Source organism: Pteronotus mesoamericanus, unplaced genomic scaffold (genome assembly GCF_021234165.1).
Source record: "Pteronotus mesoamericanus isolate MK-2021 breed Mesoamerican mustached bat unplaced genomic scaffold, CSHL_Meso_final contig_22, whole genome shotgun sequence".
NCBI lineage: Eukaryota > Metazoa > Chordata > Mammalia > Chiroptera > Mormoopidae > Pteronotus > Pteronotus mesoamericanus.
Genome location: NW_026555090.1, coordinates 1,952,493 through 1,968,005, shown reverse-complemented (window position 1 = coordinate 1,968,005; position 15,513 = coordinate 1,952,493). Strand labels below are relative to the sequence as shown.

General features: G+C 43.8%; 1 protein-coding gene across 3 annotated transcripts in view; it reads right to left on the bottom strand.

Annotated features, from left to right (window-relative positions):
* PRPSAP2 (phosphoribosyl pyrophosphate synthetase associated protein 2) overlaps positions 1-15,513 on the bottom strand; it is a 56,975-nt gene that overhangs the window by 19,923 nt on the left and 21,539 nt on the right. For all 3 annotated transcript variants that reach the window (XM_054571147.1, XM_054571148.1, XM_054571149.1), the window contains 3 exons: positions 14,048-14,220; positions 11,588-11,703; positions 6,285-6,340 (listed from right to left, as the gene is read on the bottom strand). In XM_054571147.1, coding sequence (XP_054427122.1) covers positions 6,285-6,340; positions 11,588-11,703; positions 14,048-14,220 — 345 coding nt within the window. The remainder of the gene's footprint in view (positions 1-6,284; positions 6,341-11,587; positions 11,704-14,047; positions 14,221-15,513) is intronic.

Genomic DNA, 15,513 nt, shown 5'->3' with positions numbered 1-15,513 from the left:
TCAGTGGACTGAGTGCTGATCTGCGAACCAAAGGGTCACCAGTTTGTTTCCTGGTCAGGGCACATGCCTGAGTTGTGCGCCAAGTCCTCAATTAGGGGTGTGTGAGAGGCAACCAATCAATGCATCTCTTGCACACCAATGTTTTTCTCCCTCTCTTTTTCCCTTCCTTCCCTTATCTCTTAAATAAATAAGTAAATAAAATCTTTAAAAGAAAATAGAATAAAAAAAAAAAAAAACAAGGATAGAGTAAGGAGCTTCTGGGTCAACTTGAAATGTACCAGCATTCAAATCATAGGGGTGCCAGAAGAAGAAGAGAGAAAGGGCAAGAAATTGAAAAGTTGAAAAAAATAATGCAAGAAAACTTCCTAATTTAGTGAATGAAACAGATGTACAAGTCAAGGAAGCACAGAAAGTCCCAAAGAAGTTGGACCCAAAGAAGGTCACCCCAAGACACATCATAATGAAAATGCCAAAGGTTAAAGATAAACAGAGAATCTTAAAAGCAGCAAGAGAAAAGCAGAGAGTTGCCTACAAAGGAGTTCCCATAAGACTATCAGCTGATTTCTCAAAAGAAACTCTGCAGGCTAGAAGGGACTGGCAGTAAGTATTCAAAGCCATGAAAACGAAGGACCTACAACCTAGATTACTCTGTCCAGCAAAGCATTTAGAATCGGAGGGCAGACAAAGTGCTTTCCAGACAAAGTAAAACTAAAGGAGTTCATTATCACCAAGCCCTTATTATATGAAATGTTAAAGGAACCTATTCAAGAAAAAGAAGATCAAAATTAGGAACATTAAAATGGCAATAAATTCACATCAACAGTTGAATCTAAAAAACAAGCTAAGCAAACAAGCAGAACAGAAACAGAATCATAGGTACAGAGATCATTTGGAGGGTTATCAGCTTGGAGGGGGAAGATGAAGAATAGGGGGAGAATAGGGGGAAAAGGTACACAGATTAAGAAGCACAAATTGTTAGGTACAAAATAGACAGCGGGATATATAATACAGTATAGGAAATGGAGAAGCCGAAGAATTTATATGCATGACCCACGGACATGAACAATGATGTGGGGACTGCTGGAAGGAATGGGGGGTACTTGGCGGAGGGGGGCAAAGGGAGAAAAACTGGGACAACTGTAATAGCATAATGAATAAAATTTTTTAAAAAAAATGCCATGTCACTGAGCCAGATAGTGCTATCTCAAACTCTGACTCTGGATGAATGCACAAATCAGGACATGAGAATAAAAGAAAACCACTGCTCCACAGCTGTGGGAGAGAGCCAGCCATGAAGCCAACTTCACTACGGTAGATGCAACTGACCACAGAGCTCTCCCCACACTTCTAATGAGGGGAGCAAACCCCCAAGCCTTAATTACATTATTTTATAACCTCATCTCTACAAAATAGCCTTTTGTAGCAAATATCTCCATCTTAAAATACTTCTTTAATGCAGTGTAACTTATGTGGACAAAATTACAGAAGGTAGGGGGGAAAAAAAAGATCGGATCCTTCACTCCAACCTACTTCATGACCTACAGGCCATAGAGGGCAACCAGCAAGCTCCAGGGGACAGGAGCAATGACTATACTGCTCACCACCTTAGAAAACTGTTGTAGGAATTTTGTCTGCCAAGCCAGGCGCAGCACCCAGCATGCAGTGGAACTCACATATGTATTAAGTGAGGACCATGTAAATGGTCAAATCAATTTCAGTCATATTGGACCAACACCCAGATCCCATAATCACGGGCACGGAAAACACTCTCAGAAGTAATTAGTTGTGCCACGACCTGCCCGCGAACGACGTGGTGCTGAGTCACCTTGGGTAAGTTTCCTTGTCTCCCTAGGTGTGCTTCCTCATCTCTGCAGAGAGATGCTGACCTCCTAGGTAGAGCAGGTCAAATGAGAAAATCTCTATGTCATAGTTCCAGCTACTATAACAGAATACCACAGACTAGGTGGCTTAAACAACAGAAATTTATTTCTCAGCTCTAGAGGCTGAAAGTCCAAAATCAAGGCGTCATCAGACCTGGTCTGCAGGTGGCCATCTTCTCACATCCTCAGAAGGTGGAGGGCACAGAGCCGGCCAGCGGCTCTCTCTGTCTCTTCTTATGAGGGCACCGGTCCCACCCCCGAGGGCTCTACCTTCATGACCTAATGACCTCCCAAAGGCCTTACCTCCTTACCATCACAGTGGCTAGGATTAGAATTTCAACCTATGAACTTTGGGTCGGGGTGCAAACATTCGGTCTACCATAGTAACACTGGACATACCACATAAGCTCCCTGAGGGCATCTTCCTAGGCCTACCCGTGGCTTAGCACAACAGTTTCTCAATAAACATCTGAATGGATAAATGACAAACATCACTGTTGTACTAGTAAATGCCAAGTAAGCCAAACAAAGGGCTACTACAATAAAAAAAAACCCACTACATCCATGCATCCACCTCAGCACCTGATGTTAGATGTGAAATGAGATTTACGGAAGTTACCAAAAGCCTGCCCAGATGGGTGAGTCAAAAGAAGAGTCATCACAGTACTTAACGGAGAAAAATGATCGAAATACACTGCTGCCACTCCTGCTTCCACCGGGGTGGAGTACTCCTCCCACAAAGAACTACTGAAGCCCTGGTTATTATATGAGGGGGCCCCCCAAATGGAATATATTGAAAAAAGTTGTGTATTTATTCTTACATATTTAAACTTCAGTCACTTTCAAAGCACCCTCCACTTGACGCCTATCGAGACTTTTTCTGCACTGCTTAAAACAGTTTTGAGCTTGTCAATTTGGATGTCTTTTAGTGCTTCTGCCATTTTTTGTTTCATCTCTTCCGCACGGGCAAAAACGTTTCCCTTTGAGGACTTTTTTTCTTCCAGGGAAGCAAAAAATGGTCTCTCGGGTGAGATCGTGCCATAGGGAAGGCGGGCGCAGCAGAGGCCGTACGGTCTTGGTCAAACACTCTCCGGCACTCAGCGTGGTGCGGACAGAGGCACTCACAAACCGCCCGTCGTGAAATGGGCAGACACAATGAGAGAGTCTTCAGTCTTCAAAAAAAAAAGTTCACTGAAGCCCAGCGCAGACTCTCCCAACAGCGCCAGCTGGTGCACTGATACAGATGGGTTTCTAGAACACTCACCTAGTGGAGGAAGCCTGTACTGCCAGAGGCCTGCCCTCCAGAACATAGTTCAGTCTTTTGGGGCTCTCCCCTAGCATATAGGAAACACACACAAGAAGACTCTAATGGTGGAGAGGAGAGGGCAGACTGGCCAGGAGCCCCAGAACTGAGGGAGTGACATGGTGGCGCGTCCTCTGGGCTTTATCTGGCATTACCCCAGACTTGGCGGGCTGGAGAAGCAAGCAACCCAGACACGGCAGTGGGCAAAACCCCAAAGAGCCTCCTCTCTCTGTCCAAAGGACCAAGAAAGGAACAACCTTGCATGTAGAAAACTTGAAGACAGTAACATCCCTACTCCAAACATCACAGAAAAAACTGCAGCTGCATCCCTTCCCCACGTGAGTAAAGACCAAGTAGAGGGTCTACACTTCCTCCCTGGCCAAGCTAGGAGGCACCACAAACCCTCAATGGGTGGTTCAAGAGAAGATCAGGTAGGGAGATGGGGCTCTCATCCCTACTCAGCAATGAAGCGCCCCACTGGCCAGGGCCAGTGGCAAGTGCCACCTGGACTTCCGGCCCCTCAGCAGTGAGGCGGTGCCTTCCTCTCGCCCCCATGGGTGGTGTCCAGGGAGGCCAGTGGAGTCACGGCTGTCACCCACCCGGTGGCAGCAACGCCGCTCTGCTCTTGGCGTTCAGGAGGAGCATGGAAGAAGTCTATACTCCCGCTTCCACCCACTTCTGATTATCTTGGTCTAATTATCACTAACGAGCTATAGTAATCAAAACAAAGCAGTACTGGCATACAGACAACAGAACAGAACTGAGGGTCCAGAAATAAATGTGAACATCTATGGTCAACTGATTTTTAACATGGTGCCAAAGCCATTGAAGGGGGAAGGAAAAGTCTTTTCAACAAGTGGCGCTGGACGACCACACTGAATAGTCACATGGAAAAGAAAGAAGCCAAACCTCTACCCACTCTGTATAAAAAATAAACTCAAAACAGCTCCACGACCTAAATATAAGAGCTAAAACTAAAACTATTAAGAGAGAACATAGGGGCAATGCATCCTTAGATATGATGCCGAAGCACAAGCAACAACACAAAAGCTAAACTGGACTTCATAAAAACTAAAATATTTTTACATCAAAGAACACTATAAAGAAAGGGGAAAGAAAACAACCTACAGGATGGGGTAAAACACTTGCCGAGCATGTATCTGATAATGGTCTAATATCTACAATATATAAATAAGTTCCACAATTCAACAATAAAAAGGCAAACAACCCAATTAAAAAAATGAGCAAAGGACTTGAGTAGACATTTCCTCAATGACACACTAACACCACAAGCACATGAAAAAATGCTCAACAACATTACTCGCTAGGGAAATCTACATCAAAACCACAATGAGATACTACTTCATACCTGTTAGGATGGCTATAATCGAAAACCAGAAAATAGTGTTGAGAATGATATGGAAAAATTAGGACCCTTGTATAATGCTGGTCAGAGTGTAAAATGGAAAACAGCTGCTCTGGAAGAGTTTGGTGGTCCCTCTTAAATGTAAATATAGAATTTCAATCCTGGGTATACGTCCACAAGAAATAAAAACATTTGTCAATGTAGAAACTTATAAATGAATAAGCATTCATAGCAGCATTATGCAAAATAGCCAAAAGGTGAAAACAACCCGAATGTCCATCAACAGATAATAAAGTATAGTATATCCATACAGTAGAGTATCATTCAGCTCTAAAAAGAAGTGAAAAGCTAACACAGGCTACAACATAAATGGCCCTCAAAAACATTACGCTAAGTGAAAGAAACCAGACACAAAAGGCCATATATGGTATGATTCCATTTATATGAAATAACCAGAATAAGCAAGTGCAGATACAGAGAGCAGACTGCTAGCTGCCAGGGGCTGGGGGAGGAGGGATGGAGGGATTCTGCAGCGCGCACAGGGTGCTCTGGAGCGAGATGGTGGCTGCACAGCACTGGGGATGCACTCAATGCCGGTGAATTGTACACTTTAAAGGGGTTAATTGCATGTTATATGATTTTTACCATAATTTTTCCTAAAGCCTATACATCAGAGAAAAATAAATTCTACATTAAATGAATTCAGCCTTTTTGTTTGAAAAAGTTGTTTGAAATGTTCATCTTCCAAAACGAGTCACGGTTTACAACGTGTTCACCAAAGGGACAGCGTGAGGCTGGCGGAGCCCCTCGGAGGACGTGCGCGAGGGCACAGCCCCGGCCGCACCAGGAGGGCGGCGCTAAGAACAGGGCAACTTCGCGGTTTACCGCAAGTGCCAACCCAATTAACGTACTAACTGTCATTCTTAATTTACCATGGGAGACTACGCATCTGTAACCCTTCCAACCCAGCGGCTCGCGGTGCGCAAGCCTTCCCCCACCTGAAAACAGTAAGAGCCCCTGGGCCCAGGCCGGAGGCGCCTCTGTCTTTCATTCCGCAGGACTCAACGATCCAGTGAGCAAAGTTATCCAATTGTGGAAAATAACGTTAAAAGAGCTTTTTTAGGAAAAAGACTTCATTTCTTCCTACATTTGATTTTGTTCTTTCCCTCCACAACAAGTGTCTTCTCCAAAAATCACTGGCATACGAAACCCTCTCAGCCCAAACACAGCAAGGACTATGGTACTGACTCATCAGTTACTCCAGGCTACATGTGACTCTCTCAGCATCGCCCCATTTGAACTCCTCAGGGTGTTTTATATTTGTAAAGTGTCACCTTTTAACACATACCAATAGGTGGTCACTGGGCTGGATACAATCCTGTTAATAAATTACTGAGTTCAAGGCAGTACACAACTACAAAGTATATTTGCCAGTGTTATAAATGCCAGATTTGAAGATGAACAACAAGCAGCCGCCAATCTGGGAGTGAGGGAAGCACTGGGCTGGGAATCCCCAGGCCTGGGTGGCTTTGGTGAAGAAATGTGACTGGTGGTCACAGATGGGGGTTGAAACAAGGGCAAAATTAATCATCACTTAACAAACGGAGTCAGCAGACAATCTTTTAAACTATCAATCCACAAAATAAAAATAAGGGACACCAGTGGGCACCGCTGAGGCTTGAGGCTGGACCCTGGACGTGGACCGGGGAGCACTCGGTCGTGAGCGCCCACCTACCTCTTTGCTGAGGCTGGAGACTTGGCTACGATCACCGCATTCCTGTAATCCGGGATCTGCGACAGACGAGAGAGGGGTCAGGGGTTACTGCTGTGACTCCACAAGGTCATTCACACCAACGCCCAACAATCAGTAAAAAAGAACAGCGCAACGGACTCCAAACTGTCACCTGGTTATCTGAAAGTTTTCCAAAAAGAGGAAAGTTCAAAGGAAGTTTCTCCTTTGGAAAATGAAGAAATGCCTATGTAGGAAAAAATACTCTCAAGGTACGAGCCTCACAGACCTCTCTCGGGAAAACGCCCGGGCTAACCGGTGACGAGCTCTTTGCTCTGTGCCAGCAGATGCTGGTGAAGGGGCATAAGAGCATTTTTACGTCATCAGGATGCTGTCATGTCATAGTGTAAAGAGCGGGTCATGCAATCTGAGCCCAAGGTAGTTGTTAAGTTCCAAATCAGTATGTCCAAACGAACGACTACTTATGTACCTCAGTCATGTAATAAAGGAACCAGCTTGAATGACGGTCAGCCGAGTGCTGTTCTCTAAGGATATTAAGAGCCCCTAAGAAAATGACTGAGCATCAGTCTGCTCTAGAGTCAATGAGGTTGAACACTTGAAGTGATCTATGCTAGTGATAATTATAACTGAAGATACATCCATAATCCACTGCTGAGAGTTTAGAAGACAGTTATTTTTAAACTGAGCAACAGTATGTTTCTGAGTTCATCTTGGCAATATTTTCAATATCTTATGTTCTTGAAATTTAATCACATCATTCAATTATATTATTTCATTCAAATATATCCCCAATTGCTTTTTTTCTCACAGTTATAAGCACTTAAAATAAGAGCCAGCACCATGTATACAATGCCTAGCCCATAGGAAGCACTAAACAGTACATACTTAGTAAACAAACAAAAAACTGATTAACCACATAGATCAGATGCTCGTATATAAAGCCCTAACTTATCCAACACTGCCAATGGGTTGGATAAAATATTTACATTTAGGCAATTTCCTTATTTTTCCTGAAAATCTTTCTAAACTGTTTTATATACTTTCTTGCCTTATCGAATGTCATCAAACAGCACCAAACCCAGCCAAGAGAAGTAATAACTGAGGAAACAGTTTTATCTTCAATAAAAACAGTTCTATTTTTCCCTCAAAAGTTAAAAGGAGAAGTTCCTTCTTTCTTTCTGCTGCATAGTATTCCATTGTGTAAAGGTACCACTCACTTACTGATGGGCACTTAGAAACGAACAAATGCACAAAAAAGAACCAGAGACATGGAAATAAAGAACAAACTGATAGGGACCAGAGGGGAGCGGGAGGGGGATAACAGAGGAAAGAAGGGGAACATGTACAAAGTACACATGGACAAGGACCATTGGGAGGGAGGGCACTGTCTCTGGGAGTGCAGGCTGGATGGGGCAGGGAGGGCAATGGCGGGGGTGGGGATGGGGACAGCCGTAACTGAACAACAATAAAAAAAAAAGTTAAAGCAGAAAAATACGTGTAAACAGAGAACAAGTTATTATGAAAAAGAACCAAAAAGAAGTCCAGGAGGTGGAAGTGGTTATGGTCCAAGTAAGAAAGGCAGTAGCTGGCTGGCTACAGACACAGCAAAGAACCAATCAGGGAGAGCAGCCAGGAAATTTTCCCACGGCAAGGGGTGTAAGAACGCAAGACTTAAAAACATTTCTTTAAAGTTAAACAATATACAGACTACATCCAAAATTTTCATGTAACAGTTCTCAAGGGGACAGGGGGTGATAGAAGGAATGAAATACCAAATTACAGGTAAAAAAATTCACAGAGAATGAAAGAGACCCACTGAGTATCTAGAGAGATGAATGGAAAAAAGATACACCCCAGGCACATACTGCTGAAATTCCAAAACCACAGCAAAAATATAGAAAGAACACTGTTTTAGATGGGGAGAATCCCCCCGAAAAAATCCCCACACGATAAGATGCTCCATCACACTGGAAATCAAGGGAGTAAAAAAATTCAAACAATGTAGTGTTGCTTTATCCATTAAATTAGCAAAGTCAAGACATGAGGAAACAGGTACTATCATAAGCACTGCTACTGCAAGTGTAAATTAATACAGACCGTTTGGATAACTGCAATTTTTATGATATCTATTAAATATTAAGTTTTCACAAAACTGCAATTTTTGCATTGTCTATTTTAAAATTTTTATATGTACATATTTTTCAATCAAGCAATTCCACTTTTTAATTATCTCACAAAAACATTCATATAAGTATTCAGAAAGATTAATACAAAAATTTCCAATGCAGCATTACTTAAAATAAATGTTTTGAAAATAAAATATTTCAATTTAAACAGTGAAAAATTAAAATAACTTAATCAAGAGGGAAATGGTAGAAAAAATGAGTTCATTTAAATTTGTGCTTTAAACATCTAAACATGTAACTATTTAAATTAATTAAGCCTCAATAAAATGAAAGATTCCTTTCTCCACTCACACAAGGCACATTTCAAGAGCTCAACAGTCACTAGCCAGGTGGTAAGTGGCCACCACACTGAAGAGCAGATAAGGCATTTCCATTGTCACAGAAAGTTCTACTGGACATAACTGTTCTAAACTAAGGAACACATACTATGTAGAAATTATAAAGAAGAGGTACACCTTTGTATTTTAACATGGAAAGGCCTCTAGATGCCAGCATGGGAAAGAAAGGAAAGATCAAGAGACCCCAAATCAATGCCCACGACTCCGTGCATACAGCAGCGCCTTTCACCCGGAGCGCCGCAGCACGCGGGCGCGCCCCGAGTCCGTGAGTCATGCGCTACCTGACTCCGGCCAGGGCCACCGACCTCTTTTCCCTTAGATTGTCAAATAAAACATGACCACAGCCACACAACAACAGCTATCCAGTGTGAATGAATCAAAAGTGAACCTATTTTTTTTTTTGTCAGATCAGCAAAAAATAGAACATTTTCTGGTGTGCCTATGAACTTCGGTAATTAGTTCATGTGCGCCATGAGATGAAAAGGCTGAAAGTCACTGATACGTACAGACAAGGAGGGGGACGCAAAGAGAAAGCTGGGAGGACGGCGGACACAGAGCGAGCTAGTACCAAGGCCTACCTCTGCAGGGGGCCGGGGACCGCGGTGGCGGTGCAGGGAGGCTGGGCCTTTATCGCTGCTGTCGGAATTACTGCACAGAAATGCAGTTCCCTACACTGCCAATGTAAACAGAAATTTTCACTTTTAGAAAAAGATTACTTATTATCAAGGGGCGAGGGAAAACACACCACATCAAGGAAGTCTGACGTCCAAACTCTGCCAGAAGTTCTTTCTGAACCATTCAGGGGAGGCATCATCGGGCCACTCGGGGAACCACAAAGAACCCCACTGGCCTACACCCCACCCTCCTTTGCAAATACCCCCCGGTCCCTGGTTTGCCATGGCCTGCCGTACCTCATTTCTGTGTTAATGAGAGTGGCCTGATATAAAAACAGTGAGAATATGTGCGGGTCTGGGGGCGGGGGGGCGGAATGTAACTCAATCAGTAACAGAACTCCAGAGGTTCCTATTTTAAAAATTGATGAGATAGGATGAGATTTCTTCACGCACAGTAAAAATACACTTGCAGCCCTCCTCTTCACAATTTCCTTAAAAAACCATGGTATATACAGGCTAATTAAGTCCTGGTACAAGCTGTAATGTTAGTGAACCTCAAAAGCATAATGTTAAGTGGAAGGTGCCAAACACAAAGTCACAGACTTGATGATTCCACTTAAATGAGCTGCCCAGAAGAGACAAATCCACCAAGACAGAAAGCAGACTAGCGGTTGCCAGGGGCTTGTCGAAGGGAAGAATGGGGACTGAGTACTTACTTAAATGAGCACGGGGTGCTCTGGAGTAGGAAGTGTTAGACCTAGACAGAGCCGCAGGTTGCACAACATTGTGACTGTACTAAATGCCTAACAGTTTGTGTTAAAATGATGAATTTTATGTTATGTGAATTTAGAAAATGAGAGAGATATGTGAAACAAATACTAATCTATGGCTAGAACTGAGAATTAAAAAACAATGCCTACAGCTCACAAAGAAACAAACAAAACCACTAAAGACAAAACCACTTTTGCAAAGAAAAAAACACTTAAGGGATATTCAACTTCGGAAGTCATCAGAGATATATCCATCAAAGTGACAAGATACCATATCATAGTCATTCAACTGGCAAAAAATTTTAATACTGATAATATAAGTATTGAAGCAAAAATGGATCCACCAGATATCTAACTGTTGGTGGGAATGTAAGTTGGCAACTGCTTTGGAAAAATTAAACATTCACGCACCATACAACCTCGCAATCCAGCCCTGGGTACAGAACCTATATCCCATCCGCTAACGAAGCACAGGAGTGAAGCGCTCACAGTAGTGCTCTCAGGAGCTCTAGTTCAACAGCACAAACCTTATGGGTCAACTGTGAAAAGGGCTGCACTGCAAGTACCTCTCAGCAGTCAAAACGGATGAACCGGGACGCACACAATATGGACGAATCTTACTAATGTTAACATCAAACGAAAAACTCCCCAAAGGCTACACAGTTTGATTCTCTTTGATAAAGTTTAAAAATATGTATTTTGTGTGTTTTTATCTTTGAACAACATATACCATTTATATCTATCTATCTATATATATGAATGAGATAACTATATAAAAAGGAAATTGGTTAACTGCTGAGACTTTATAATGGATTTAAATTTTTTAATATTTTATAATGGATTTTGACATTTAAAAAAATAGATAAATAAAATAAATCTGAATTTTTTTTAAAAAAAGGGAAATTGGGAGAAAGATTCAGGACGATGTTTCCCCAGGAGGGAGGAGGCAGGGAGGGAACAGACGAGGACCACACAAGTGACTGTAAGTTACGACGATGACTCTAGTTTACTTGCTGGGTGGCAGGATCACGGATGCTGACTACGACATATGGACAGACAGGGAGTTACGGTAGGTAGATGGGTACATAAAAGAAGGCCAGGACCACACATGGACCAGTGATGAGAGTGAGTTGTCATGATCATGACTAGTTCACTTCAGGTGCCTGAGGTCCAAAAGGAAGAAAAGCAATCTTAAGAGCTTGGCAAATGAAGTTAAGTTAAAGACTGGGAATTTTAAAATATAGTGAGTTACATTTCTAAAGTAAGTAGTATTTGAAGCAGAATATATCAAGTTTTAATCCTTTATGGACAGCCCAAGGACATGGAAATGTCTTTTAACCTTAGACCGAATGTTAAGTACAAAAGTTTGAGCCAGCTCACCTCTTCTTGTATATACTGTAATAAGAAAGGAGATGCTCTTAAATTATCAACAGGAATGTTGAAGAAGCCCTGAATTTCCTTCTGGTGTAAGTCCATAGTAATTAGATGAGTTAGACCTTTGAAAATAAAGCAGAGACAAACACATAGTTTAATAACCAGTTGCACTGTATGAAGTACTATATAAAATAGGATACTATATATAATAAATTACTATTAAAAATTGCTCTCCGCATAAAAATTCAGAATCTGTGTATCTCAGGTATTTCAGTATGAGATTATGAAGTAACAGACAATTTGTGTGTCGGTCCCAGCCCCTGGCATCTGGCACAGAGCTCCTACAGCCCTGGTGACTTCCTGAGTGACAAGAGCATGAGGAGCATCTCTTGTTCTAACGGGGAAACTGTGTGTGCGACTGTGCGTGCTCCTGGGTGGCTCCTGGGAGGGCCGGTCCCCAGAGAGACCAAGCCCTGATTAGAGGCTTGGGCGTTTCAGCCCCTCTGCCTCTCTCCGGAGAGGGGAGAAGGGTTAGAAACGGTCAATTATGTCTATGAGGAAGCCTCCCTAAAACCCCGACAGCAACAGTTTGGGAGGCCTTCCCAGCTGGTGAGCAGGTGGAGGCGCCGGCAAGAGCGGCACGGGCACACCGCCAGGGCAGGGAAGCTCCGTGCCCCTTAGAGCCACACAGCTGGCCCTGCCCATCTCTGCCGTCCGGATGTTCATCCGTATCATGTACCCTATCTTTTTATAATAAACTGGTTTTCTCAAGTTCTATGAGCTGCTCTAGCAAATTGATCAAGCCCGAGAAGGGGATAGTGGGAACTTCAGGTCTATAGCCAACTGGTCAGAAGCACCGGTGGCAACCTAAACTTGCAACTGGCACCTGAGGGGGGGAGGCGGCAGATTTGTGAGACTGAGCCCTGAATCTGGGGAATTTGCCTCTATCTCTAGGTAGATAGTGTCAGAATTAAATTACAGGCCAGCCAGCTGATGTCATGGAGAACTGCTAGGTTTAGGGAAAAGCTACACATTTGGTGACCAAAAGTGTCAGAAGTGAAGTGTTCTGCATGAGTAGTAAAGGAGACACATAGGGAACTAGAGGACGGGGTTTTGCCCAACTCAAGAGGGAAAGACTGGGTCGTTCTTCTTACACAGAAATGCATGATTTTCACATCAGTTTAAAGTCTTAAAATAGCTAAGGTAACAGTAACAGAGAAATAACTCTGATAATTACTTTACAGCAAATTATATCTCCTTGAAGTTTCCCTAATAGGCATGGCAAAGCCACATTAAGACAAATACTGTCTTAAGATATTAAGGCCAACTATACAGGCCTGTAATTGGAAAAAATGAAGAACGTTCACCCATTGGTTCAGTAAAGGATATTTGAAACAATCACTATAAAAGCATAAAAAATTTCAATGGGAAAAATTTAAAAAGCAAAACTTTCCCAAAAGAACAGGAAAGTAAGCCTAATGTTAGGCCCAGGAGCACAGCTGGAAGGGATGCGCAGAGCCTTCTGGAGGTACAGCGGGCGGCCGGCCCCCCTCAGCGTGCTGCCCGCCACCATTCTCAGTGGGCCGTGCTCATGAGGTCGCAGGGGTGTGGGTTTTGTCCAACTTTTTTATTTTTGCCTTCACTGAAATGCTGCAGTAGAAAATTTATTCTACAGTAAGTGTCTACTAAAATGTAGTGATGATGAGGACTTTTTATTCTTTTCTTTCTGTGCAGATGCTGTGGTATGTGCCTTGTATAATCATAGACACACATGCGCACACACAATAACAACTCTGAAGATGATTTAGAAACAAGAGGGAGACACTTACAATGTTACCTGAAAAGACACAACACAAAATAATACACATGGTTCACAAAATATGCCAACCTGTCTGGGGAAAGGGAAAAGGCTAAAATAAAAGTAGATGCTGTGTTAAACGTCAGTTCCAAATGACTCTTCCCTCTTTAAAAAAATGACTTAATATGATTATAATTTGTAATTTCAATATAATTTTGGAAAAGATTTTATTTATTTATTTTTAGAGCGAGGGGAAGAGAGGGAGAAAGACAGGCAGAGAAAGATCAATCAGTGGCCTCTCACATGCCACCATACAGGGACCTGGTCTACAACCCAGGCATGTGCCCCAACTGGGAATCAAACCTGCGACCTTTCGGTTTGCAGGACAACACCCAGCCCATTGAGCCACACCAGTCAGGGCTTCAGTATAATTTTTAAACAAAGAATTTAGGAAAAAAAATAAGTCATTCTCGATATCTTTGTGTTTTGGGGAGCTGGGAACAGGAGAGAATTCTATATATTCTTCTCTCATAAATTAGTTAACTTTAAACACTGTATCACTATTTTTACTCTGTTCAGCATTCTGATTTAGTTTTTTAAATGCTTTACAATTTCTAAGGTAAAAATAAAACTCCCAGGTTCCTAATCATTAAATCTGCCATTCTTACCAGCTTTGCACATCATTGAAGCCAGTAGCTTAGAAACAATGGAGCCTCTTTTTCTCATCTTGCACTGTTTGCTGTAAGGGAAGTAGGGAATCACGCCGATAATGCTTTTGGCACAAGAGGTTTTACACGCGTACACCATAATCAGGAGCTCCATGATGGTGGTGTTCACATCCCTGTAATGCAAGAGACAGAAACCCCAGCGAAGAATGTAAGACACTTGATAGCGTCTCTGTTCCAACAAAGTGTCAGCCACGTGGTACCCATGCCTCTACCAAGACTTAGGGCTCAAGGCACAACAAACAAGCAGTAAGTTCTTCTGTCCTCCACCAGCTCCCCCAACGTCCCCTCCCAGCCAGCGGCCCTTCCTCCTTTCCCGGTGAGAAGAGAGCGGCCGTGTGCGCGCGCACCTGAGGAGGCCTCCTGCCCTCAGCCGCCAGTGAGAGATGAATTTTCCACACCAAAGTTACTCTAAAATTAGCCCCCAGTTACACACGAGTCCTCTCCCCTCTTGCTTTCTGGAAGCTGTTACTCTAGCAAGTCTCCCTCTGTTGCCTCCGTTACCAATTTTTTACTACATTCCCCAGGCTCATATCCATCAGGCTTCACTGCATATACTGTTATTTCTTCCATTAAAAGTAAGGGCCATGGCCGCCTCCTCCCTGCCCCATTTCCTCCATGTGGCTGAATCACAGGCCCACTCCCAGGCCCTCCCCCCAGAGCCATCGGCGGCGGCACATGCGGCTGCTCGGCCGGCCCCGCTGCCCTGGGCTCGCCCGCAGCCGGGGCGCCCGTGTCCCCCTCCTGCACTGCTTGGCTTCTTGTGCTGGTTGTTCCTCTCCCCAGCTTCGGCCCTAACACGCGTTCACCGGTCCCCTTCTTCTATCTCCCTCACCCTTTGGGCTTCTCCTCCAATTTCATAGCTTTATAAATACTGGAGACTCTCACATTCATAGCTCCAGTCCAAGCTCCTCAACCCCAGCCTAACAAACTCAACCACCACTTGACAATTCCACCGGGATGTCCACTGAGACATCTCAGAACTTAACATACTCCGATCTAAACTGCTCTCTGCCCCGAGAGCCTACTTCCACATAAAAGCCTTTGCTGTCATCTCAGCTGTGGCAACGCTCTTCCTGTCATTTACTCAGGACAAACGCCTCAGAGGCCCCCTTCACTGCTCTCCTAGCCAGAAGGCTACAGCACCTCATCAGGCCGCTACCGCGCCCGGGCTTTGCCACTCTCGCCCCTCCGCCAGGGGCCTGTGACAGCCTGCCAGCACAGGTCTCCCTGTCCCGCACCCACAGAGTCCCCCTGAAGTCCCCTCTCCACACGGTATCCATCTGGATATTAAAATGACAGTCAGTTCATGCACCACTCCGCTCAAGTCCAGAAGTGGTCCCCCATTTTGCCCACGGCTGTCACAGCTCCCCAGACCCTCACGATGGCCTGCACTGCTCTGCCGCCCA